The 25,336-nt window shown below is 45.8% G+C and overlaps 3 protein-coding genes across 8 annotated transcripts; 1 reads left to right on the forward strand and 2 right to left on the reverse strand.

Annotated features, from left to right (window-relative positions):
* The first annotated feature begins 837 nt into the window (after positions 1-837).
* mthfd1a (methylenetetrahydrofolate dehydrogenase (NADP+ dependent) 1a, methenyltetrahydrofolate cyclohydrolase, formyltetrahydrofolate synthetase) lies at positions 838-11,118 on the forward strand. Of its 5 annotated transcripts, none has more exons than XM_044168213.1 (11): positions 2,736-2,862; positions 5,710-5,862; positions 5,961-6,045; positions 6,781-6,840; positions 7,629-7,682; positions 7,762-7,898; positions 8,015-8,115; positions 8,675-8,811; positions 9,122-9,233; positions 9,573-9,700; positions 9,875-10,819. In XM_044168213.1, the coding sequence occupies exons 2-11, from the start codon at positions 5,720-5,722 to the stop codon at positions 9,953-9,955; spliced, it is 1,038 nt and encodes a 345-aa protein (XP_044024148.1). In that variant the 5' UTR covers positions 2,736-2,862; positions 5,710-5,719; the 3' UTR covers positions 9,956-10,819. The 5 variants fall into 5 exon arrangements, 4 of the variants coding, with proteins under 4 accessions (XP_044024152.1, XP_044024148.1, XP_044024153.1 ...); XR_006374823.1 differs by lacking the exon at positions 2,736-2,862 and having other exon boundaries at positions 5,540-5,862; positions 9,875-10,445; positions 10,544-10,819; XM_044168216.1 differs by lacking the exons at positions 2,736-2,862; positions 9,875-10,819 and adding exons at positions 10,826-10,898; positions 11,085-11,118 and having other exon boundaries at positions 5,540-5,862.
* A 2,235-nt stretch (positions 11,119-13,353) lies between these two features.
* Positions 13,354-17,571, reverse strand: LOC122862656. Of its 2 annotated transcripts, none has more exons than XM_044168197.1 (3): positions 17,057-17,571; positions 16,716-16,879; positions 13,354-15,569 (listed from the first exon to the last, which is right to left on the reverse strand). In XM_044168197.1, the coding sequence occupies exon 3, from the start codon at positions 15,461-15,463 to the stop codon at positions 14,054-14,056; it is 1,410 nt and encodes a 469-aa protein (XP_044024132.1). In that variant the 5' UTR covers positions 15,464-15,569; positions 16,716-16,879; positions 17,057-17,571; the 3' UTR covers positions 13,354-14,053. The 2 variants fall into 2 exon arrangements, with proteins under 2 accessions (XP_044024132.1, XP_044024131.1); XM_044168196.1 differs by having other exon boundaries at positions 16,716-16,950.
* Positions 17,572-19,747: 2,176 nt separating this feature from the next.
* On the reverse strand, positions 19,748-24,997 carry zbtb25 (zinc finger and BTB domain containing 25). Its single transcript, XM_044168198.1, is given in 4 exon segments — positions 19,748-22,335; positions 22,338-22,831; positions 23,431-23,611; positions 24,889-24,997. Coding segments are annotated over 3 exon segments (1,383 nt in total). The 5' UTR covers positions 23,604-23,611; positions 24,889-24,997; the 3' UTR covers positions 19,748-21,619.
* Between the last annotated feature and the right edge of the window lie 339 nt (positions 24,998-25,336).

The raw sequence follows: 25,336 nt of genomic DNA on the forward strand, positions 1-25,336 counted from the left end.
TCTGTGAGCCAATAAACCACAGCGGTTCTTTTGATCATTAAACATTTAGTATTTTATCACTGACTCTCACACTGAGGCTTCATTATTAATGAGCTGGCTCTCACTGCTTCTGCCTGATCCTGGTGCTGTCTGAAAACTCTCGTGTTAACACAGGTCAAAGGTCACCACAGTGTATCTGTACGGTGGCCCTGAGAGCTCACAACAGCAGAAATGTTTTTTAAGAGAGATGATGATCTTTCATCAACGCGATGGGAAACGTTTTTAATGAACGTATTCACAAAGTCACGGAACGTTCGCTGACAGCACATTTCATTTCTTCCTAAACTAAAGTATTTCGGGGCGTTTGTGTCTCAGCAGGGTCGGGGGTTCGATTCCCGGCTCCACGTGGTTCGATCGCAGTCTGACCGTCAGGATGTCAAGACAGAACAATAAATAGATTCAGTGTTTCAGAATCCTCTGCTTTGTTTCATAAAGATTTAAAAGGACATTTGGGGTTTTATTGACTGAGTAAACAGGGACAGACTCAGATTATTTGGCCTTTAAGTTGTCACTCAGACTTCTTTACCCTTTAAACTGCTCTGCTTCTGTTTATTTATTGCATTTAACTTTTTCTTTTAGTTTTAGTTTGTAACATCTGTGAACTTCAAAGTTTTTCATTTGATATATTTTTTAGTTTCATTTAATGTCTGAAAGGTTTTATTAAGTTTGATTTCTGTCCAGTGAAAACCAAATATGTCCAGGTGTTTGACCTTTAACCTTTTTGATGTCAGGAGTTTCTGAACGTATTTGCATCAGCGATGCTCCGACCTTCAAGACACATTTGTTTTTATTTTTTACTTATTTCCTTTTGTGTGTCGATCACATCGTCTCCTTTCGGCCCGATCCCGGCCTGTTGGGAACCACTGAGTAATATAATTATTGATCTATTTTAAAGCCAATAAATCAATTAAAGACACCAGGTAAACCAGGCTGTAAGCCCTGGACATATGTGGTTTTCAGTGGACCTGTCGCCTGTGATCAGGTGTGTTTCAGGTACACAGGAAGGGAAACAGGCTGCGGTTCAGCTGCATTCCTTCTGTCTGATGACAAACCTGTTGATTATCAGCAGCATCACTCAGGTGAGTCACACCTGTCGGCTCGTTTCGCTGGAAAACATTTCTCTTTAGAGTATTTACCTTTTAAACATGAGTTCACATTCTGCTTCAGTGACTTCAAACCCTTTCGTTTTGATTTCTCGTCAAAATAAACGACAGAAGAAGTAAAAAATCTCAAACGTGTTCACAGAGTTTCAAAATCAGTTGCTGCCAGTTAGAAATAAGAATATTTCCTTTCTAGTTTTCAGTCTCCTGTTTGTCTAAAGAGACAAAGAGATCTGAAGTCAGAGATAAGAATAGAAACAGAGAGGAGGAAACAGGCTGGACAGAGAAACTCTGAGTCTCCGGAATGACAGGAATGAAGAAGAAGAAGAAGGCCTCATTCTGCAGCTGGGTGTGTTCGTGTGTGTGTTGACACGAATAAAGACACAACACAAATACAATGAATGAATGAAAGAAAAGAATGACAAGCATTAAACTCTGTAAACAGATCAGGTCCATTAAACTTCACTTCAATCAAACAAAGTTTATTTGTACAACAGAGCAGAGCAGAAACACCTCGGAAAGATCTGCACAACACACACACACACACACACACACACACACACACACACACGCACACCGATAACATGTGACGCAACACACACAAGTATGGAAGCACATTAGTGTCGAAACACTGACTGAGCTCAAACAAATTCAAGCTTTAAAAGTGCAGCTGTGGTGCAAAATAGTTTCCCATTTGCTGCAGCGCTGCACTTACCTGTCCTTTATTTGAGTATTCCTATTTTCTGTTATACTTTACAGTACGTGAAGACAGTTCACATTTGAAACATTAAATTGTCCATTTTACTAATTAGAATTACTAGATAGAAGTTAGATTGAAACAGAACTGCTTGTGGAGTCACAGATTAGTTGTCTTACATTTCGGGGAGACGACATTTGTTTTATCTGTTTATGTTTTTATCGCTCCGTTATACTAACTCAACAAAAAGTGTATTTGCATATTTGCGCTCAAGCATGTATAAAATTTTATTCCATAGTTTGCCTTACAACTGGGACACTTTATTATTATTATTATTATTATTATTATTATTATTATTATTATTATATTAAAAATGACACACACACACACACACTGAGCCAATATACACACATTTTACTTTTACTTCTAATTATTATGATTGAAATGCAGTAAAATGCAGGGTGGCATACGCTAGATACTGTGCAATGTTATTTCTATTATTAATATTACTGCACACTTTGGATTGCCACGATGGATTTGACTGCACATTTAGTTTGAGCATGTAGGTGTGTTTCCACTCACCTCTCTAACATTAAAATAAACGCCGACATTTAGCCATGAAAAGGCTTTTACTCTTGGAGGAGGTGGAAAAGTTGCTGTATTGATAAAATCTAAATCGTATAAATTCACATTTTCTTTTGCCGATTTTCTGAAAATTCTGTTAAAATTTGCCCATCGAAGGAAAACTGACTTGTGACAAAAAAAATCTTTAGTGTTTGTTACTTTTTAATTGTCAATAAATAAATGAATGAATCTGTAATTAAAAGTAAAGTATCTGAATAGTTTTTCACCGCTGGCTGTTGATCAACATTAAAGTTTGCTTTGAGTAGTTTTGTCATTAATGAGCTTCCATACAACAGAAATACCCACAGATACACACACACACAGGAATTACTGAACATTACACACACACACACACACACTCCTGCAGAGGTGTGTCAGTATAGTTTCCTGTTCGTCTCTCAGGTAAGTTGTTGCTTCTCTCTGTCGGTTTGCAGCCGCATTAAATCTGATTCCACGTCTTCACGTGTCTGCAGCTGCACAGATGAGTCATGGGAAACTTTCTGCTGCGAAGATGGCGAAGAAACGACGCTGCAGACAGATCTCTGTGCAGTTTGACTCAGTTGGTTTGTTGAGAGTTTGTCGGCAGACTGTTGAGCTCACAGACACACAAACTGGCTTTAGTTTTTAATGATTAACAGGTTTAATGACCAAACTGTGTCACACACTGAGCTTTCTTCGTAACTTTATTTAAAAATCATGTAGCGACAAGCTGAGCAGACCAGTCCGTATGTGCAGCTTTCACACAGCACCTTGATTATATCTGTAGACCACAAACATCAGCTTGAAAAAACTGTGAATTATTAATATTTTCAGTGATTAAGAATGAAAAAGACACAAAAACCAGTTTGGATGAAATGTCTTTACATGTAAACAGACTGTGTCAAAGCTTTATTTCTTGGTGTGGACACGCAGTGAAACAATATTTGTATAACCTTGAGCTGTTCTATAATAATAGTTTGAGTGATTGTCTCTAAAGACTTGTACATTGTTCTAGGCGCCTTGTATTCTGGGTTCCTGGCAGCGTTACGCTTTGTTAAATTGACATCAGAATCAGAAATACTTTATTGATCCCTGAGGGGAAACTCTTTGTTACAGCTGCTCACTGTCACGTCACACAGGAACAGAAGCACTAATAGAATAGAAATAGACATAAATATAAAGTCTGCAAGCAAATTGAAATACGATACACTATAATAGATCTAATCAAAATAAGTACAAGTGGGTATGAAGTATAAAGCTGAGTAAGTGTCCAGTACAATGTAATAATATAAGTAATAGTAGTGCAGTCATGTGTGCTGTCGAGTTGAGTGTAGCAGATTTAACCAGCTTATTAGGCGGAGGATAAGCACAGGGAGGAGTTAAAGAGTCTGATGGCCACAGGCAGGAATGACTTCCTGTGGCGCTCTGTGGTGCATTGTGGGGGGATGAGTCTTCCGCTGAAGGCGCTCCTTTGTTTGACCGGCGCGTCATGGAGCGGGTGGGAGACGCCGTCCAAGATGGCGTGTAGTTTACCCAGCATCCTCCTCTCTGACACCACCGCCAGAGAGTCCAGCTCCACCCCCACAATGTCACCGGCCTTACGGGTCAGTTTGTTGAGTCTGTTGGCGTCCGCTACCCTCAGCCTGCTGCCCCAGCATGCAACAGCATACAGGATAGCACTGGCCACCACAGACTCATAGAACATCCTCAGCATCGTCCGGCAGATGATGAAGGGCCTCAGCCTCCTCAGGAAACAGAGGCGGCTCTGGCCCTTCCTGTAAACAGCCTGAGTGTTCTTGGTCCAGTCCAGTTTATTGTGTTGTCAGCAACACTGGGGCCCCTCAGGGGACTGTCCTCTCTCCCTTCCTCTTCACCATCTACACCACAGACTTCAGCCACCACACAGAGTCCTGCCACCTTCAGAAGGTTTCTGATGACTCTGCTGTGGTGGGATGTATCAGCGGTGGTGATGAGACTGAGTACAGGGCTGTGGTGGGGAACTTTGTCTCATGGTGTGAGCAGAACCATCTGCAGCTCAGTGCAACAAAGTCTAAGGAGCTGGTTGTGGATCTACGGAGGGCCAAGGCACCAGTGAGTTTGTGCTGAAGTAAAAGACATCATGTATGTGACGTGAGGACAGATTAAAAGCTGCTAAACAAAGACAGACAGAAAGACAGCTTTATTAACGTCATGTCAGTTAAACAGTCGGTGTGTTGTTTGTTTGCAGTGCTGGTAACTCAGTACCTCACGTACTGTACTTAAGAGGTACTTTACTTTATTTGAGTATTTCCATTTTATGCACTACAGCTCAGATATAAGCTGCCAGGAGATCAGATGTTTTGGTGGAAAACTAATGAAATACGTTGAAATGAACATTTTACTGACACGTTTACAGATGGAGGGAGTGTTCAGCTGTCCACATACTTTTGGCCATGTAGTGTATCACATCTGGCCATTCCTCAGATCAATCAGAAATATTAGATGCCGAGAAAGTAAAGCAACAGAACCGAGATTTGTTAACTATATTAAACATAACTGATCAATAAATCCGAATCTATTGATTGATCATTAAACACAGTATTTTCCTCTTCCTGTGTTCTCGGTGTTCTCTGGTGTTCGGTGGTTCTCAGTGTTCTTGGTGTTCGGTGGTTCACAGGTGTTCTCGGTGTTCTCGGTGTTCTCGGTGTTCTCGGGTGTTCTTGGGGTTCTTGGGTGTTCTCTGTGTTCACAGGTGTTCTCGGTGTTCGGTGGTTCTCGGGTGTTCTCTGTGTTCTCGGGTGTTCTTGGGTGTTCTCTGTGTTCTCTGTGTTCTCGGTGTTCTCGGGGTTCTTGGGTGTTCTCTGTGTTCGGTGGTTCTCAGGTGTTCTCGGTGTTCGGTGGTTCTCGGGTGTTCTCGGTGTTCTCTGTGTTCTCGGTGTTCTCGGGGTTCTCGGGTGTTCTCGGTGTTCGGTGGTTCTTGGGTGTTCTCGGTGTTCTCGGTGTTCTCGGGTGTTCTCGGGTGTTCTCAGGTGTTCTCTGTGTTCTCTGTGTTCTCGGTGTTCTCGGTGTTCTCGGGTGTTCTCAGGTGTTCTCAGGTGTTCTCTGTGTTCTCTGTGTTCTCGGTGTTCTCGGGTGTTCTCGGGTGTTCTCAGGTGTTCTCTGTGTTCTCTGTGTTCTCGGGTGTTCTCGGTGTTCTCGGGTGTTCTCAGGTGTTCTCAGGTAAGCAGCTCAGCCTGATCACACTCTCATCATTAGTTCGTTAAGAGATAATTGATGATTCTTTCTCATCAGGTTCAGTTTGATGTCTGCTGATGCTCGCTCGCCCGCCCTCTCTCTCTCTGTCATGTTTTCCTTGGCCGCCCTCCCGCTGCGTCTCGGCGCTTCTTGTTGCCAAGGAAGCAGGCGTTCCGTAGCAACCGTCGTCTCTGGTAACAAGGCGTCCAAGTGAGTCGGTCCACATCCCAGCTGGTCCCAGTTTCTCCAGTCAGACCAGACAGGATGAGACCTGTTGGAGAACTGATCCTGGGTCTGTGTGTGAGCAGGTTGGTGAGGGAGAAGCTGACGAAGGAGGTGGAGAAGATGAAGAGTGAGTTCTCAGGGTTCAGACCGAGTCTGGTCGTCTTACAGGTGAGAACTAATGAACATCAGTCGACGAGAAGAAGAACAGCTGGTCTGAAACCTGCCGTTTACCGCAGCTGCTCTTCTTCTCTGATGACAAAGCAGAACCTGAACCTGCAGAATCAGGTCCGGTCAAAGACCAACTTCCTGTCTGAGGACGTGATGACATCACTACAACAGATCTGCACTGTCAGCAAACATTCAAGTTAAATCTGTCTTTAACGCTTTGACCCTCCATGCTCACCGTAGTAACGAGTGATTATCGCTAACATTTAGAGTTCACTCGCTTCCTGTTTCACCTCCTAGTGACTGATGTAGTGATGTCACTGCTGCACCCAGATCAGCTGCTGACGTAAAATGATTGAAAACAGGATTCACACTAACGTTAAACAACACAAACGTCAACTGAAGCGGAACGAATGCTGCGTTTCCATCGTCACCTCAGTCACATGGACTCTCGCTGACATCTGGAGGCTTAACGAGCTGCCTCGTTAGAGCTGTGACATCACAGAGAGTGTGTGTGTGTGTGTGTGTGTGTGTGTGTGTGTGGGCTGAGGCAAACTGCTTGCACACAATGAAAACATGTAGGAGGACAGGCTCATGTGTCTTACTCTTCTTTAAGTGTAATAGTATTACTCCTGTTTTCTCGTCGCTATGGGACGACGTCACAGCAACCGCCGACTGTCACATGACTGAGGTGTGTTTTACCTCCTGATGATCTAAAGCTGTTAAACTGTGTTTCAGGTGGGAGACAGAGACGACTCCAACCTGTACATCAGCACCAAACTGAAGGCAGCAGCCGAGGTGAGAAACAAGCGCTCATCATGCGATATTCTGTATTTCTTCACGTTCAGACTCAACCAGCAGTGAACGAACAGGTAACAGGTGTGTGTGTGTGTGTGTGAGTCACAGCTGATGGATCTTCTTCCTCCACTGTTGTCCAGAAACTGTTAAAACTCATCAGCGAGCCGCTCTGTTGCCCTGGGCGACATGTTCCTCCATCACCATGAACACACACACTGGAGTCTGAGCCACAGACAGGAAGTCAGACAATGACTACAAGACACATATAGAATAATGTCCATGTTAGCATGATGCTAGCACGTGTGTCCTGCGTTCCTTCAGAGCGTTGGCTGGCTGAGTCCTTCTTGAGACTTTTTAGCCATGTGGCTCTGTGGATGTCAATGTCTGCTAGCCACCACTTTAATTCTCAGAGAAATGTCTCAGCACCTGTTGGACACTCGTGTCCCCTCAGGACGAATGAATATGATGATCACTTGCCTCAGTCGGGACCGACTCACAGCGCAAGACTTCCCAGAAGAACTACTGAGTTCATCACATGTAAATGTACCAAACTGAGCAGGTACATGCTGTAGGGTCTAAATCGCTTCAGATGAAACCTGCATCTGCGTGGGACTACCTTCAGCCACACGAGGCAGCAATGAGCTCATTCCGCATTCACACATAAAGCGTTGTGTAAGAGAAAAGGCTTCGCTGATGAGGAGACACGTCTCTGAACCTTTCAATGGGACATAATGTCAATGTAATGTTGATACAATAATAATATAAAAAACTCTGTTTCTCGTCCGCAGATTGGAATCGATGTGAAACACGTGCGGCTGCCGAACACAGCGACGCAGGACGAGGTCAGTGATGAACCTGACGACGTCCAGCGGTGACGGAAGGTGCAGCTCTGACTGTGTCCTGTTTCCTGCCGTCCTGCAGGTCCTGCAGAGCATCATGTCTGTCAACGAGAACCTGTCTGTCCACGGTCTGATCGTCCAGCTGCCTCTGGACTCCGTGAAGCCCATCGACACCGAACTCATCACCAACGCCGTCTCTCCAGAGAAAGACGTGGACGGGTGAGTCTTCTCAGGACGTTACCTACAGGAAGTCCGTCTCCTTCTTTTCTTTTCATGTCTCATTATATATGTGACATATCCACAGTGTGTGTGTGTGTGTGTGTGTGTGTGTGTAGTCTGAGCTGCATTAATGCAGGGAAGTTGTCTCGAGGTGATCTGAAGGACTGTTTCATCCCCTGTACCCCCAACGGCTGCATGGAGCTCATCAGACAGACAGGTCACACACATGCACTATATGACACACAACACACACACACACACACACACGCACAGTTAAAAATCACACATCAGGGTAACAATTCGTCACTCAGGTGTGTGAGAGTGAACCTGCTCAGGCCGGACCAATCAGAGCAGAGCTGGGTGACACTGTGTGATGCTCCCACACAGGAGACAAGGAAAAGCTCAAATATTATGCAAGAAAATATTCAATCAAAATTAAATCAGGCATGAAGCAGCACAGACGATCTGGCCCGGGACAAGGGCCGGGTACATTTACTGCCCAGGTGATCGGGATCGATGGGGAAGGTCGGAGGGCACCTGTTGGACAGGTGGAGGACAACGCTTCGAAGAGATGCAGGAAGTGGGACAGAGAGGCAGAAATCCGATAATAAGTGTCCTAGGACAGGTAGAACTGCTCTGAACGTAACAATATACGACACGATTAGCTGCGACACACTGAAGCTAAAGCTACAACATCATGTGACTCTACAGCACCGTCACCTGATGATGTCACGTACACACACGTATCTCACCTGTGACTTCCTGTTCCTGTGTAGGCGTGTCCGTGGCAGGGAAACATGCAGTTGTGATTGGTCGCAGTAAAATCGTCGGCGCGCCGATGCATGACCTGCTGCTGTGGAACCACGCTACTGTGACCACCTGCCACTCAAAGACACCCGACCTACCTGAACAGGTGACATCGCTCACCTCAATACCAGTGATGATGATTATTATTCATTTTATTGTCTTTATTCCAAATTTACTTCAAATAGAGTCCTTAGAAACTCTGTAAAACTCTACAGTCTCAGTATGTCTGATGATGCGCTTCCTGTGCGTCTGATGATGCGCTTCCTGTGCGTCTGATGATGCGCTTCCTGTGCGTCTGATGATGCGCTTCCTGTGCGTCTGATGATGCGTTTCCTGTGCGTCTGATGATGCGTTTCCTGTGCGTCTGATGATGCGTTTCCTGTGCGTCTGATGATGCGTTTCCTGTGCGTCTGCAGGTGGGCCGGGCTGAGATCCTGGTGGTGGGGGCGGGGAGAGCAGAAATGGTGAGAGGAGAGTGGGTGAAGGAGGGAGCTGTGGTCATCGACTGTGGGATCAACCACATACCAGGTACACACTGGGACCACATCTGGGACCAGATCTGGGACCAGATGTGGTCCCAGATCTGATCAGATCTGTCTGTAACTGTAGAACATAACTTCCTCAGTACAGATGACATGAGTTCTCTGATGCCAATATATCAATATATGTATCTGTGTATTGATATGGGGATACACTGTAAAGTGTGTTCATTGTACCAACTCACTGATGTGTGTGTGTGTGTGTGTGTGTGTGTGTAATAATAACTAATAAACAAAGTATGAACTGATTGTGAATGATAACGATGTTCTTGTGTTCATTTCTTTGTGTGTGTGACCTTCGACCTCTGTGTGTGGGCGTCTCTGGCAGATGAGACGACGGCGAGCGGCAAACGGGTCGTCGGAGACGTCCACTACGCCTCAGCCAATCACAGAGCAGGCTTCATCACACCTGTTCCCGGAGGGGTGGGGCCGATGACGGTGGCCATGCTGATGGAGGTACGTTCTTAGTTTCGTTTAGTTTGCATGACCTTTCTAACAAGAAGAAATACAATATAAATATGAAGAATGAAAACAAAACAAGTCATTTAAATACATATTTAAATGGAATGAGTTGTTTGTATGTTAAATAGTTTATTAATGTATTTTTCAGAAAGAATATTCTTTTTACAGAAACCACTTGAGGCCGTTACACACCGGAGGCGCTTTGCTCCTGCGGTTAGTTCACACGTTCACACAGAGCGCGAAAAATAACGGACGTCGCGCCACAGCTGCTCGTGACAGGCGGACCTGGTGACTGGGTTTTGTCTAAAGAAGCTCGGACAGTTCGTGACGCAGGAGGATTTCTGCAGCGCAGTGAAGCCTGATCCCCGAACTGTTCAGATCTCTTACTGAACAAGTGTCTCAACTGTCGCAAATAGTTTTGATGCCAAATATTCGCAGGCGAGTACTTGTCAGTTTCGCGCCGTTAATTCGTCACTCCCCGGCGTGTAAAGGCCTAAACACAGAAACAGATTTATGTTAAATTACATTCAAATAATAATTAATGAAAATAATTCAGCGTGAAACTGTAAATGTGCATCAGACTCTTTTAATGTCCCATTAAGAACATTTAGTGTTTCCTCATTGACAGCTTCAGACTCTTCAGGCTTTAATTAAAGACTCACTCTGTCGGATGTTGGCAGCTGATTGGTCGACATTCATCCAATCAGAACTCAGACCTCTAACGAGGTTCTCTGGTTAGGTAAAGATGAAATATTCAGACAGTTATCACAATAACAGGAATTATAAATGTGGAGTGCAGAGTGAATACGTTTTTACAGCCCTGACTCTTGCCTGCAGGCCTCTTCTCAGGCTGCAGATACAAACGTCCACCAGTCAGAGGCCAAACGCAGGACAAACAGAGTCTGTCAGTCACTCTGAAGAAGAACTCTTACAGAACTGTTCTAAAGAGGTTCTTCCTAGAACAGCAAAAGGTTCTGCTGCAGTTTGATAACCCTAATATTTGAAGATATTATATTCAAATTCAAGAGGAAATGTTTTCTGACTCTGTTCAGTTTGAGGTTCTGGTGATGAAAGTAAAAGTTTGTTTGTTTTTAGTTGTTGCTGGTGGTTTTGTTTCAGAACACGGTGCAGAGCGCTCAGCGTTTCCTCCTGCAGAATCAGCTGAGGAGGTGAAACACAACAACACTCCACGGTAAAACTCGTTAACTGCAGATCCTCCTTCATTTTAACATTTTCTCACAATATTACAACTTTATTCTCCAAATATTACATGTTCTTTTATGTAAAATTCTGACTTTATTCATAACATTTTGATTTCTTCTGCTCTGACCTCATCTCCCCAAAGAGATCAATAACGTTTCATTTTATCTTGATTTAGGGGATCTGAGTGAACGATCACAATCAAGGAATAATAAACAAGAAGAAGAAATTAAATCAACATGTTGCTGAGTCTAAACAGCTGAGTTCAGGGTGTCACAGTCTGTCCTGTCAGTCTGAGTTCAGGGTGTCACAGTCTGTCCTGTCAGTCTGAGTTCAGGGAGACACAGTCTGTCCTGTCAGTCTGAGTTCAGGGTGTAACAGTCTGTTCTGTCAGTCTGAGTTCAGGGAGACACAGTCTGTCCTGTCAGTCTGAGTTCAGGGTGTAACAGTCCTCAGTCCAGGGTCAGTCTGAGTTCAGGGAGACACAGTTTGTCCTGTCAGTCTGTTCAGGGTAACACAGTTTGTCCTGTCAGTCTGAGTTCAGGGTGTAACAGTCTGTCCTGTCAGTCTGAGTTCAGGGTAATACTTTCTATCCTGTCAGTCTGAGTTCAGGGTAATACTTTCTGTCCTGTCAGTCTGAGTTCAGGGTAAGACTTTCTGTCCTGTCAGTCTGAGTTCAGGGAGACACAGTCTTCACTGTTTGTTCAGAGATCAGAGGTCATCGCCATGGAAACAGAGACCAGCTGTTGTGACCAAACATCTGATCAACGTATTGATTATTGACAGACTCAGTCCGAATGTGTTTGATGAGGTTTTAACGTTTGAAATCATTTACATGACGTGACGTAGTTTAATGTAAATAATGTAAATAACTTCCTGTCCTTCAGTCTGTTTGTGCTGCAACATGCGAATCAATAAAGTTTACTTTGAACGACTGAAGATGTTTGTTTTTATTCAGACAGGAAGTGACAGAACAGCTGATCATGTGACAGACATTATGTCATCATAACCGTATTATATTATTGATTTGGTATCGACTTTAAAGATCAATTTGTTTACACTTTGTAAAGTTTATTATTATTATTGTTCTATTCTCTGATCGTCTTCGTGAGTCTGAATGTTCTTTAATAACTGCAGGAAGACGCTTAGTGACTAAATTTAAAGTTTTATTAAACAACGAAAGAAGAAGAAGTTTGTTCGTGTTTCTACTTCTGATTCTTCAGGATGTCGACGCTCGTCTTCGGGATGAAGATCAATAAACATTCAGTCATTTTAAAACTCAGAAACTGGTTTTTATGCATTTTGATTTGAGTTTAATGAGTAAATGTTGATTAAATGCACAATATTCTCATTTATTCTCTTTTTAAACTAATTGTAGAACACTAAAACATGAGTGGCAGGTGAGGAAAACGCCATATTCATTGTAATTGATTATATTTATGATTAATTGATCAGATTGTACGGAATCAATCACAAAGAACAAATCAAACCAAAAGCAGGCATCGTGCATAATAATTAACACAAATTAGTGAAATAAATTAATGAGCAGAATCTAAATCAGATAAATCATTCAAATGATTACTTTTTCTTTTCATGACGGTGTTATTTCCATTGTTTTCCCTGAGCTGCGACTGTCAGGCAGACCCTGAGCTGCGACTGCCAGGCAGACCCTGAGCTGCGACTGCCAGGCAGACCCTGAGCTGCGACTGCCAGGCAGACCCTGAGCTGCGACTGCCAGGCAGACCCTCCTCAGCCTGAATGCAAACAGCTTCTCCGCTGAGATTGTCAGACACGTCATTGTGATCAGCTGTTGTTCACGATCGGCACACGATCATCAATCAATCACTTCGAACTTTGACCTTGTTTGTTGGTGACCAATGAGGCGGCAGCTGGTTTCGTGCGGCGAACGTCAGGTTTGTGTCTTCTTCTTCTCTGATGGAGGATAATTTAATTTAAAGGTCCTTTTACATAGAAACACGTCACTAAAGGGTCCCTCCTCAGTTTTTATACATGAAGTTCAGTTGTCAGCTGAAAGCAGCTGCATGTTGTTGTGATTCTTTCTTGACTTTAGAAACAACAGTCGACAAAACAATCTCACCTCAAGGTCCATTTAGCAGCTGTTCTGGAGCTTTCGATCATATCACACGATCTTCCTCAGCGGATGGAGTTTGCACGGTTGTCATGGAGACGTAGATAAAAAAAAGTCCTTAAAGTGCTCAGATGAAATCTGAACATCTGCAAAATCTATCTGCTGATGAAGACTGTGTGCTACAGTCAAAAGCTCCAGAACAGCCACTAAATGGACCTTATAGGAAGACTGTGTGATGTCATCTGATGATGTCATAGTGATGTCTAACCTACAGCCTACGTTACAAACTGGAGGTTACCATGCAGGGACTCTATCCAGGTGCATTATGGGAGATGTAGGATCCAGTGTAGATCCCCCACTACACCAGCAGAAGTCCTCTTTAATAACAAAACACATGTTCAAGACGTTTACTTTATTCACTCCGTGTCAGCAGGCGGTTTGAGGGGGGCGAGGGGGGACGCCATCCTCCTTTTTAGCAAAATGACCAAAACCCGTCCCCCTTGTTAACCGGCTCAGAAGCTGCTCTGCTTTGTCTCGTAGCGGCGCTTCACTTTGCCGCTCTTAATAAACGCCACGGTCTGAACACATGAGACGTCCTGGTGTCGAACTGCCTGTGGAGGACTGAACATGTCAGAGTCCGTTCTGGATTCTGGACCGCCATTTCTCCGACTGGTCTCTGCTCTCCCTGTGTGTGCGTTCCTCACTCGCTGACTGGACTCGCAGGCCGCTAAACCGGCGCCGTAAAGGCCGGAAAAGCTGCGGCGGTTAAAATAGAATAGGTGGCTCCCGTTGGCCCCCAGGTCAATGATGAGATCAGTTTAGCCAATCACAACAAGCGACAGGCAGCCAATACCTTTGCTGCTCTGTGTAAAAGCCTTGACACTTAACGTACTGATGATCTTTGCTGAGGTTGTTGTTTGATGAAAGAAACCCACGCTTCACCTCGCGGTGAGCGAAAACTTGCGTCTACTTTTTACCTTTTTCCTCTCAATTCTCAGATGTTTAAGATTAAAGTTTTTAAAACCTCCGAACAGCGTTCTTCCTCGCGTTGCTCGTCATCAGGCGTGATCTCTGCAGCCCTGCGACTCTCTGTGGACGCAGTCTGACTCGCTCTGCTGTTCTCTGGTCAGCTGATCCACGGCGGCGCTCATGGCGGCTCGGACCAGAGAGCAAGCCGTCTGAACCAGCTGCCGCTCGCTGTGGTCGAAGCCGAGGAGGCGGAGGAGGTGGTTGTGGTTCGCTGAGGAGGAACTGCCCTCCCAACACTCTTCGTCCTCCTCTTCATCCTCATGAGTCACGTCGTCTGGGGGAACCAGCTCGATCCGGATGGAGGGTCCGTCAGTCGATGGCTGAGGGGACTGTGAGCTAGTTTCAGCCGTCTTCTCCTCGCGGTGAAGCTCCGAGGCGTCCTGGGGAGACGTGGTTGAGGACGAAGGCGGATCACCAGCGTCCAGGACGACTTCGGTGGAAACCTCGTCTTTCGCGGAAAATACAACCTCTATTGCATCTTTTACAGGAACGTTGTTTGTGTCTGATTGGATTGTTTCTGATCCGCCTACAGCGTCCGTCGAATCCTCCTCGGTGACGTTGGTGTCACAAACCAGGTCTTCTGCTGGTGTTTCGTCTAGACTCTCTGCTGCAGCTCGCTGCTCCGTCGGCTGGACGCTCATCTCGGCCGTCACAACCTCCAGACTCCCGACAGTCACGTCACCGTGGAGTCCGGTGGGTTCGTCTTCGTGAGCTTCAGATGAACGTGGCGGCTCCTCGCGCTTCCTCGTGTCCTCCATGTTTTCCAGACGGAAACCAGACGATCTTTTCTTTCCTCCTTTGGTGAAAACATTTCGCAGTTTTTTCCGGAAGGTCATCAAAGGTTCGACGCCGTCGTTCTCCGCGAAATCTCTCGTCTGTTTGTGAGTTTGTCGAACGTCGGGCGAAGTCAGGAACCTTTTGAACGTCGGCCATGTCCTCGCGTTAAACCTCCTCTTCCCTTTAGAGTTTTCTTCTTCTGTGTTTGTGTTATGTAGTAAAGCTGCGTCTGTCTCCTGCAGCGCCCCCTCTGGTGGAACAGCACCGTCACTTTGCTGCTTCTCCGAACTTTCCTCAACGTCCTTCTTTTGCTTCCTGTTACAAACAACAGCAGGTGAGAATCTTCTCCACCACCTGCGTCTGTTTACCTTCCTGTTTGTGATGTCATCGTCCTCACCTGCAGCTCCACAGCGCCCCCTGGAGCCCTCGACGACGATGGCCGTTTCTGTCAGCTCAGCAGTAATACTATCACAGTATTTCAGTGAGGATTCATCCCCGCCGGTGTTTTCTGTCTTGTCTTTGTTAGTCTGAGCCTCAGGTCTGTCCTCCCCCACGCTCCTGGTCCTGGTTTTTCCCAGCAGCAGCCTGGGAGGACCCGTCAGCTTCCTCTTTAAAGTGAATTTCTCTGCTCGTCGGACGTTCTCTTCATCCTCCGTCGCCATGGTTGGTCTCCACGGCGAAGCGAAGCGGTTTTTATACTTCCTGAAGGCGTTTCAGCTCCGATGAACCATCTGCTGCTGTTATCACTGAGATTAAACACCGGGGAACCTGCAGAGACAAAGAACCAGATTAAAGACTGTTGATTTATGGCAGATGGAGCAGCAGCATTAAACCTCATCATATCTGCTCTGAGAGCTCAAACTGATGCATGATCATGAAATATGTTTCGCCAGAGTGAAAATCCTGTTTTCTGATCGTGACTGAAACGTTTCCGACTCCAAAGTGAAGCTCAAATCTCTGAATATGACATGATTTTATTTGAGTAGCGCATTTCAAGGAAGAAGCACGAAGCTACATTTTGTTTCTGCGGAGCTTAAATTCACTCATTGAAAGTCACTTTGGACAAAAGCGTCGAGGCAGCGAGTCCAACGTGTGATGTTCTGGATAACAACAGTTTTTTTCCTGACTTGTGCAAAGACTTTAAACAGAGTCTCTTAAAACAAAGTCAATGGGGAAATATTTCACACTGTTTTAACTACACCCCAAAATACAAACACATACAAAAATACATGCATGAGGCCATTTCCATAAACATGTTGCACTGAAGGAAAATCACATTCAGGCAAAAACAAGATAAAAGCAAACTGATTCAACAGAAACAGAAAGTCCAGATGTTAATGCTGAAGGTCTGCACGGCGCTCAGGATCAACCTTTATTAGTTACACGGCTCACTGACGACAGCTTTCGACCGCAGCTAGTTTTCATCATCGGGGCTTCAAATGAAGAGAAATCCCTTCTACACACTCATTCAGAGGTTTGTCCTCGTGGGGAGAACAGTGACGAGTTTCATTCAGAGATTAATAAACCAAACAAACAGAAAATAATGATAAACGCGGTTATTGACTCAAATGGAATATTTATATATAATCCGTCAAGTCTCTGGAGGAGTGAGTGACGGACGCTTTAATAATCTTTGCTGTTCTGAGCCTTAAAATGTTTTCATCTGCAGTTTGTTCTGAATGAAACAGGAAACCTGCACACTTCATCATCATCATCATCATCAACATCAGAGGAAGACATCGGCTCATTCAACTAATCTGGAAATCCTCAGAGCTCCGCTGATCCCAGATCAGAGTTCAGATCTTTTACCACAGAAGCGCCGAGGAGACGTCGGATCACCTGAACATCCGTAAAGTTTCTACTCCTTGTTTTCGTTTGTTAATGATGTCATCAGAATAAAAGATCAAGTCTCACCTGAACTGGATCTTCTTCCCTCTCAGATCTGTGTCTCCACGAGAGCAGAGGAGGCGCCGAGCTGGTCTCTCTCCAGCCGCCCCAGTTTCCATGGCAACCACACTGATTGGCGTTTTGTTTTACAGAAATTGCTTCTTCAATAAGGGGGGGGGGACCACCTCCTCCTCCAGGGGACACGAACAGGAAACAAGATTTGGTTTCATTTCCCATAATGACTTTCTACTGGCTGTGCTATCTGTATGGATACAAACAGATTATATATATATATATATATATATATATATATATATAGAATATAGAAATAACACCAAACAACTAAAAGATCAAAGAGAAGACTGTACCTTTAAGATTTTGTCCCAAACTACAGTATGGACGTAATGCTGCTGTATTGATCAGTGATCAGTTATTGATCTGCTGCAGCTCTGATGTCGTCGTCTATTTTTAAAGGTGTGAAGAAGAACCTCAGCAGCTTTTGTTTCTATAGCGATGGAGGGTAAAAATACATCCACGTGTCCCTAAGCAACAGCAGATCGACCAATCAGAGCCTCGGACAGGTGAGAGCAGGAGAAAGAGCCCTCACCTGTCGACACGCAGGAAGTCTCTGGGCTGAACCCTTTCTTCAGTTCGGCTGCACTGATCTGTGACCAGCAGGCGGAGGCTGATCTCTGCTGGGCTGGAAATGTGAACGCTGGACCCGATCAGACCTCCATGTTATCAGCCAATCACCGAGCACCATCGCCTGCCTCTGAGCAAACCACCTGCAGCTTCACCTCAGCCAGAACAGACGTATCCTTCCGTTCTTTCGGTAAAATATAATAATATACATATTTGTTTTCAACCCAAAAATATTCGCAATATTTGATTTTTTTAAAGAAGTTAAAAAACTCTTATTATAAGAATAACATCAAGAAAAAAGCAACAATGAGGATAAATTCATCTCATCAGTGAGAGATTAACGTTACATGAACTGATTATTATTATTATTATTATTATTATTATTGTCATATTTATATATATATAACAAGTCAAACTTGAATGAAAAAACATTTGTGCTTTTGTAAATATTATTCGTTCGGTCTGGACCTGCTCTACAGGAAAAGAGAGAACTTCTGTTATGAACGGTCGCTGTATAAATAAAACTGGAGTCAATTTGTCATTTTACAAGTAAAGTCATAATTTCTCCGATTGTTGAGTTTTTCCTTAAAAAAATTGCAACTTTATTCTCATAAAAACCTATTTATGACATTAGATCTGGGATTTCAAACACACAGTATTTTGTAATGTTGTCATTCTGAGATAAAAGTCTAATTACAAGAATAAAACGTCTGAATATTAAACTTTAAATGAAATTTACAGTTTTCTCGTCTCCGGATCAAATCTGAGGAAAAAAACCTTCAAAATAAAATAAACTTCAGGATCAGAAGATTTTTCACAACTTGATGTTTTTTTCCATCATAAATCTCCAGATGTTGAACTGGCGACAGTCGGCGTGTCGAGCTTCGTGCTGCTTTATATTCTGACATCAAAATGTCTCCAGAGTGCCATTCAGTCTCTGTTTGGCAGAAGTTAAGTGCTGGTTTGAGGATCAGACTGAGATCATGTTATTTGGGAATAAGGCGTGTGTGGATGTTGACTGATGGGGGAACCTTGGTGTCGTTTTTGACTCTGAGCTCAAATTTGAGCAGCAAATCAATGCTGTTGTTAAGAATAGTTTCTTCCATCTTAGATCAATATCTAAACTGAAATCTATTCTTACTCTTAATGATATGGAGAAGGTTGTTCACGCCTTTGTGTCTTCAGGTTTGGATTATTGTAATGTATTGTATTTGGGTGTGAGTCAGGCTTCTCTCTCCCGTTTGCAGCTTGTTCAGAACTCAGCTGCTAGACTTTTAACGGGTACTAAGAAGAGAGAACACATTACTCCGGTTTTAATGAAACTACATTGGTTTCCCATACGATACAGAATTCAATACAAAGCACTGTTGTACGTTTTAAGTCTCTGCATGGTCTAGCCCTGAGTGTGTTACTGATCTAATCAGCCGCTGTCAATCCAGCAGATCTCTGCGCTCAAATGATCAGTTGCTTCTTGTGGTTCCACGTACGCGTCTAAAATGTGAAGGCGATCGGGCGTTTTCTGTCGCAGCTCCGAGGCTGTGGAACGACCTTCCTCTGTCTCTAAGAACTCGTCCTTCATTGGGTGTTTCTCAGAGTGCGCTTAAAACTTACTTGTTTTCTTTAGCGTTTGACAGTGCTGTGTAGGTGTGTATGTCATACGTTTGTTTTCTGTTTTTTCTGTTTCTTTTTTATATTTTGCGTGCAGCACTTTGGTTCCACTTGTGGTGTTGAAAGTGCTTTATAAATAAAGTTGAGTTGAGAATAAAGTTGTGATATTGAAATGAATCTGTAGTCCTGTCCGCTGAAGGCCTGATGCCAGTCGTCAGTGTGGATACTCAGTTACCCAGAATGCCTCTGGGCAGCGCCCTGCTCCGCTCTCTGCTGACGCCTGCTGGACAGAAACTGTTTAAACAGTTTAACCTTCTGCTCCTCAACAGAGCTCAAAGGTCCACTTACTAGCTTTTCCGAGCGGTCAGCAGTCTTTGATGACCATGATCCTCTGTTGAAAGGTCAGGAATGAGCTCTCGTGTTTGTTTTCTTTATTGCTGTAAGTTTATTATGAGTTCTCCTGTTTTTCTTGGTGGTTCTTTTACTTGTATTGGTTTGTCCTGGGAAAACCCAGGTGTTTCCAGGCGTTTCCAGGCGTTTCCAGGCGTGATGAGCAGCTGATGTTCAGAGTCTGAGTGGGATTATTTTACCAACGCGTTGCTCTTGTTTTTAATCATCAATAATAAAAGAAAAGTTTTAACTTTAACGTAGGAGTGAGTTCCATCTTTTGTTTTCGTTGTTTCACATAAAACAAATAAAAAACCTTCGACGACTCTTTAAAGGAAAGTTCGTTATAAATTCAGTGAAAAGATTTGTTAATTGCAGGTTTATATCAGAACAGCTCCTCGCTTCTGATTGGTGGAAAAAGACATTTATTTACAAAACTTTATTGTTCCATCAATGAAAAAACAGACGTCTATGTACAAAACATGTCAACACAAAACTTACAGTTTAGATTTTTTTTTAGAGTGAAACACAGAATGAAGACGACGTCACGACTGTCAATCAGACATTCACCGATCAATAATCAATAACATCTCAACCGTGAAGTCAATGAGCGCCGGTCACGTGACCACAGACCCAGCAGACGACTCAGTCTAAAGGACCATAACACTGTTTTCTCCCGTGATTCATCCCCAAACTGTGTGGGCTTGTAACCCTTTCAAAATAAAGTGACATCCTGTGATGTCATCGTGTGCCATGACACTCATTATAACAGATTGTACCATTTAACGTATTTCACATTAAGTGAATGTTTTCACTGTTTCACAAGAAACAAATCAGAAATGAGAGAAAGAAAAACAGAACGCTTTCTTTAATCGTTCAGTCGACATGTGACCCCTGAGGTGAGCGGACCAGCAGGTAGTGGTACTTCCTCCATGATGCTTATTATTATTTCATGTCCCTCCTTTTTTTTTTTTTTAAATGTGCCTATTGTTTATTGTGTTGTTGTTGTATAAAGAAACTAAATGACTGCGACGAATTATAAAAGCTGATTTTCACAGAGACGAACTGAAACCAACAAACTGCCCAGAAGGAAGCAAATCGATCTATAAACTGCAGAATGATTGAAAATGTAAACGTTACGATATTTAAATAAACAGTGTTATGATCCTTTAAGGGAAGTTTTTTTTTTCTATTTTGGGTTAAAGTTCAGCTCAGAGAAAAAACTCTGAAATAAAAAGCAGGAAGCTTCAGTTCGAGGGTTCTTCACGCTTCTAGAAAAAGAACAATTTGGTCAAAACATCAGTTTAAAAAAAGCTGGTAAACGTTTTCAGTGAGCGGACGGATTATTTTGACTCTTCACTCAGATTGTCATGAAGCCGAGAGCTTCGCTTTACTGACGGACACGACACAAACAACCATCAAGCCACCACACGAAGGCACTGCTGCTGCTTTCAACACGTTTCTTTTGACTCCGAGTCTAAAGACCCGGCCGCGGTTCGACTCCTGCGTCGCACCGATGGAAGCTTTACGCTACAGGAGCCGCCATCCGCTCGCTCCGTCGCTCGCTGTTCGCTGGTGAGTGTGGAAGATCAGGATTCAACGTTTCTCTGCAGGACGAATTTCACACAAATAAACACAAACCGATGAGATGAAAATGATCAGCAGGCTGTGGCGTCAATGTTATCTGAAGGGTGCGCCTGCAACTAACGTTATTTTCATTATCGATTAATCCGCTGATTATTTTCTCGATTAACTGATTAATCGTGTTGTTTGCAAAATGTCAGAAAATAAGAGTCCAAGGCGTCTTCAAATGTCTCGTCTTGCCCGACCAACAGTCCAAAACCCAAAGCGATTTACTGAGACAAAGACAAAGAAAACCAGCAAATATTCACACGAGAGAAACAGAAGTTAGAAAATTACTCAAAACAATTCATCGATTTTCAAAACATTTTCTGTCGATCGACTAATCAATGAATCGACTAATCGTTGCAGCACTACTGAAGTTTATGAGCTATAACTCTTAAAACCAACAGTCCGACCCTCTCAGCTGATGACCACAGCCCCACACTATGATCACATGACTCATTCACACACACACACACACACACACACACACCTGCACAGGTACCGGACCATCAGACAGCAGCAGAGACAGAAACAGAACAACAACACAAACCTCACACAGTCCAGTCTGAGTCCAGAGAAAACGTCTCCCGGATCAACTCGTCTTTTCACTACCAGAGTGCTCCGTCACGCCTTGAGGTGAGACGCCTGTCATGGTTCATCTGATGACATCACTCGACGGGCACGCCGTCCACGCTCTCCTGGGAGACCTCAGAGTCCAGGGAGTAGCAGGAGCTGCCGTTGTCCTGAGTGTCCCTGTTGGCCTCCTCAGAGAGCGCGGCGGTGCCGGCCGAGGCCGGGCCCCCGGCCCCGCCCCCTGCCCCGGGCTCCGCCGCGCCCTCGCAGAAGTGGGCGGAGGCCTGGAAGAGCTGGCTGCAGAGGCGGTTGTAGCGGTGGTAGCGGGACGGTTTGCCGGTGTGGGTGTACATGTGCTCCTGCAGCTGGCTCTTGTGGGAGAAGCGCAGGCTGCAGACGGCGCAGGTGATCTTGCGTTTACGTGAGTGCAGGACGGCGGGGGTGGGGCTGCTCCCCCCTCCTCCGCCCCCCCCTCCGCCCCTGCTCCTCCTCAGCTCTGCAGCCAGCTGGTTAGCGAGAGCCTGGCTCTGTCTCAGTGCCTCCTCCAGACAGCCTGCGTCCAGCTGCTCCTGGGCCCCTGGCGGCCCCTCCTCCACGCCGGCGTCCAGCTCGCCGCCCTGCGACAGCCCCTCCATCAGGCGGGTGGGGTCGAGGGCGTGGCTGAACAGGTGCTCCCGCAGGCCCTCGGGGGAGGAGCAGCGCTCTCCACAGCGGGGACACAGCAGGACCAGGGCCCGGTCTTTGAACAGGAGGCCCTGACTGGGACTGCTACCCTGAGCCGGAGATGGAGACCCCACCCCTGCCCCTCCTCACCCTCGCCATCCTCCCCCTCCTCCTCCTCCAACCGCTCCTGCTTGATGCGAGTCGAGATGTCCGAGTCGTCTCCGGACGCCACGGAGCAGACGTTGCGCAGCGCCGAAGCCTGGCGGTCTGACGGGATCCCCTCCAGTCCGACAGTGAGGGACAGCTGGGAGTGGGACCGTCCCCCCCGGCCGGAGGAGCGTCCATCCTCGGGGGCCCCGCAGGACACCGTGGTGGACTTGGGGACTCCGGGCGCCTCCTTGTTGGCCAGCTGGGAGGAGATCTGGATGCCGTACAGGTTGGACATGCGGACCACGTCTGCGGCGGCGTCGGCGGTTCCCTCGCCGGGTTTCCGGCACAGCTGGTAGGCGTGAAGGAACTTGATGCCTTCCTGGAGCCGGCTCTGGTCCACCGGCTGTTTGGGACACATGCCGGTGTACATGATGTGCAGCAGGTAGCTGAAGACGTCCGGCTGGATGTCTGTGGGCTGGATCTTTATACACTCGCTGAGGACAGAGACAGGAGACAATACGCGTCAGTGCCAACTTTTCAACAGCTGTTTGCCCTGTTTCAGGACTCTCAGGTGCTCCGCTCTGCTTTGGTCTGACTGTTTCATTTGTTCTGACTAAAGTGCATTTCTAGACTTTCAATAATAACTTTAGCCCTGCGTGGAAAAACGCCGTGTTGCTGTGTTGGCCAATCAAATACATGCAAGCTCACATCCTGGTGGGTTACTTTATTATTAGTATTAGTATTAGATAACTGGACTTCCTGGATCGTACCTAAACACAACACCAACAGCCTCCTGCGTCTTCACACAGGGCTGTTTTCGGTCTGAAGCCCAAAAATGTTCAAAGGCTTGTTTGTAGTTTGTAAGAGGAGACGCTGAAGTCAGAGGTGACGACCCTCCACATTACAAAACACAAAACAGCAACAAGGTCTACAAAACTGAAGCACAGCCCGCGATCACGTAAGAAACTTAAAATTTATAAATAATCAGAAACAAAACCATCTGCAGCTTTTCTGCAGGAGCCCTGTAGCTTCTCTCGCGGGTCAGGTGTTCGTGTTATTTCGTCCACCCCCCCCCCCCCCACCACCACCTGACCTGGACTGGTGGATGAAGATCATCTTGAAGTAGTTAGAGAAGGCGGCCAGCACGGCTCGGTGAGCTTTAAAGTAGACGTTTCCGATGGCGACGGTGCAGTCGCACAGGAAGCCGAACTCTCTCTGAACGTTGAGCTGCTGCAGCAGGAAGAGGCTGTGAGACGACACCTCCATGACCCACCCTGCAACACACAGCATTCAGACAGTAAAACCACACCCGCGTTTCAACAGGATCGTATAGTAAAACACTCAGGGGTCCCGCTGGTTTTGGAACTACAGTTCACACGATGGGGGGTGTAAACAGGAAGTACATGGATCCATTCAGTCAGCTGTGAGCTTCAGCTTCCTGTTGTTATATTTGTCTACATGCAGTCAGACTGTCCCGTCAGAGCAGCCGAACCAGCAGTCAGCAGCTCCTGTCTGCAGTGGACCCGTGGACGGACAGACAGCTGTCTCTGGATCACTGCGAGACTGAAGGAAACTTAGAAACAGCAGGATTCTCAGGCAGGTTCTGCAGCCGCTTTCTCCTCTGGTGTCTAAGCTGGTTTCTGGAGGTTTATTCTGGACGGACGTCAGAGACGATGATGTCCTCTGGAAGTGCGAGTCGCGCTGAGTGATTCGACGTGTGTTTCATGTCTGTGAGTTCAGACCTGACGGAGTTATGAGAGTTTTAAAGCGTCTCAATCTCCTCCGTCAGCTGTGAGTCTCTGCTGCAGCTCCACCTGCTGACAAACTACAATAACTGACTTCCTGTAGTTTTTACAACACCTGCACGCACCTGTCCCTGTCACCTCACGCCTCTCTCCCTCCGGAGCCTGAAAGCTCTGTCCTCTGGGGTTAATAAAGACTCTCTCCTGCCAGGTGAAGATAACATTTCCGTTGGACTGGATCTTTATTAACTCCCAACGCAGACGGAGACAGGAAGCGCAGGTTTAATGACGCCACGGCAGAGCGGCGGCGAGGCGGCACGAACAGCAGCAGGAGCCCGAAACTGAATTCAGACATCACTGCTTTCATTATTTACACCAGCCAGGTCGTTCAGCTGCGTCTCCGTCCGTAACGCGGTTTCCCGTAACGTGGTTCTGGACTCGCAGGCGATGTTTCGCTGTGTATCCGTTAGCTCGTTTTATTTAAACGCGAAAACGCCGTAACAGTAAAGTGTCTCTGCTGCCGCGCGGAGCTTTTTAGCCTCTTTTAGCTCCTAGTTTCTGAGAAATGGTTCATAGCGAAACACTACAACACCCATGAGCCTCCTTGCCAGGGAGAAGAGGCGTGAATCAGAGCGGCGGTGGATTCAGAACGACACATGTTGCCATGGTTACTGAATTCACTCAAAACTGACCCAGAAATGAAAAGCGAACCGATTGCTGCTGTTAGCAGCGCAGCTAACAGAGCTTTGGGCTCTGTGATTGGCTGTTTGTTAGTGAAATGCACCCTGGGAGTCGGAGTTGACGTCTACCTCAAACTGTCCGGTAGAGCTCTCGTTCATTAACGCCACCATGTTTAGTGACCTCACGTGATCCCCAGCAGGCTCCGCCCACCTTCAGCCTGAGCTCAGGTGCAATGAGACAGAGCCGAGGACACCTGGACAGGTGAGCAGGAGGTCACCAGCTGACCTCTGACGTCAGTGAAGGTCACCTGAGACACACACACACACACACACACACACACACACACAGGTGGTGGTGGTGGTGGTGGGGTCTTTACATGGTGACAAACCGTCTCTGATCCAAACAAACCGGAAACCGGACACCCGCGCGACCAAACAACAATACAGCTCCGCGCGTGCACGCCGCGTCGCGCCCGTCAGGCTGCAGCCTCTCCATCCTCTCATTCAAATTCAGCAACACGCACGTCCTCATTCACCTACACGCACACGGGCGCGTGCGCACGCTACACACCCTCCG

This window comes from Siniperca chuatsi, linkage group LG16 (genome assembly GCF_020085105.1).
Source record: "Siniperca chuatsi isolate FFG_IHB_CAS linkage group LG16, ASM2008510v1, whole genome shotgun sequence".
In the NCBI taxonomy this organism is placed as follows: Eukaryota; Metazoa; Chordata; class Actinopteri; order Centrarchiformes; family Sinipercidae; genus Siniperca; species Siniperca chuatsi.

Bases quoted from the DNA above. Each gene is read 5' to 3' on its own strand.
- LOC122862656 (XM_044168197.1), bottom strand. From the start codon at position 15,463: ATGGCGACGGAGGATGAAGAGAACGTCCGACGAGCAGAGAAATTCACT.
- mthfd1a (XM_044168213.1), top strand. From the start codon at position 5,720: ATGTCTGCTGATGCTCGCTCGCCCGCCCTCTCTCTCTCTGTCATGTTT. The intron at 5,863-5,960 runs GTGAGTCGGTCC...GTGTGTGAGCAG, and splicing joins TCTGGTAACAAGGCGTCCAA to GTTGGTGAGGGAGAAGCTGA. The intron at 9,234-9,572 runs GTACACACTGGG...CGTCTCTGGCAG, and splicing joins TGGGATCAACCACATACCAG to ATGAGACGACGGCGAGCGGC.